We start from the raw sequence: 207 nt of genomic DNA, 5'->3' as shown, positions 1-207 counted from the left end.
GGTGTCTCCTGCTCCAAGATGGCGGCGCAGAGGAGGAGTCTCCTGCAGAGTGTGAGTGGCACCTTCCCCCTCTCCATGCACACGCACCCCCCCAGGTGGGTGCCAGGGGTGACCCGGGCCTCCTCCTCGCAATGCCGTGTGGGAAGGGGGAGGCCTGGCGAGGGCGGCGGAGGTGGGTTGCTGGCCCCCGCCACCCTGTGCCGCTTG

General features: G+C 70.5%; 1 protein-coding gene across 2 annotated transcripts in view; it reads left to right on the top strand.

Annotated features, from left to right (window-relative positions):
* Positions 1-6: 6 nt before the first annotated feature.
* The window catches only part of TAB1 (TGF-beta activated kinase 1/MAP3K7 binding protein 1), an 8,800-nt gene continuing 8,599 nt past the window's right edge, over positions 7-207 (top strand). For both annotated transcript variants that reach the window (XM_010185697.1, XM_010185698.1), the window contains exon 1: positions 7-51. In XM_010185697.1, the coding sequence (XP_010183999.1) occupies positions 19-51 (33 nt within the window). In that variant the 5' untranslated portion in view covers positions 7-18. The remainder of the gene's footprint in view (positions 52-207) is intronic.

Source organism: Mesitornis unicolor, unplaced genomic scaffold, assembly GCF_000695765.1.
Source record: "Mesitornis unicolor isolate BGI_N332 unplaced genomic scaffold, ASM69576v1 scaffold38685, whole genome shotgun sequence".
Taxonomy (NCBI): domain Eukaryota; kingdom Metazoa; phylum Chordata; class Aves; order Mesitornithiformes; family Mesitornithidae; genus Mesitornis; species Mesitornis unicolor.
Note: the sequence above shows the minus strand (reverse complement) of the source record. Positions and strands in the feature narration are given on the sequence as shown.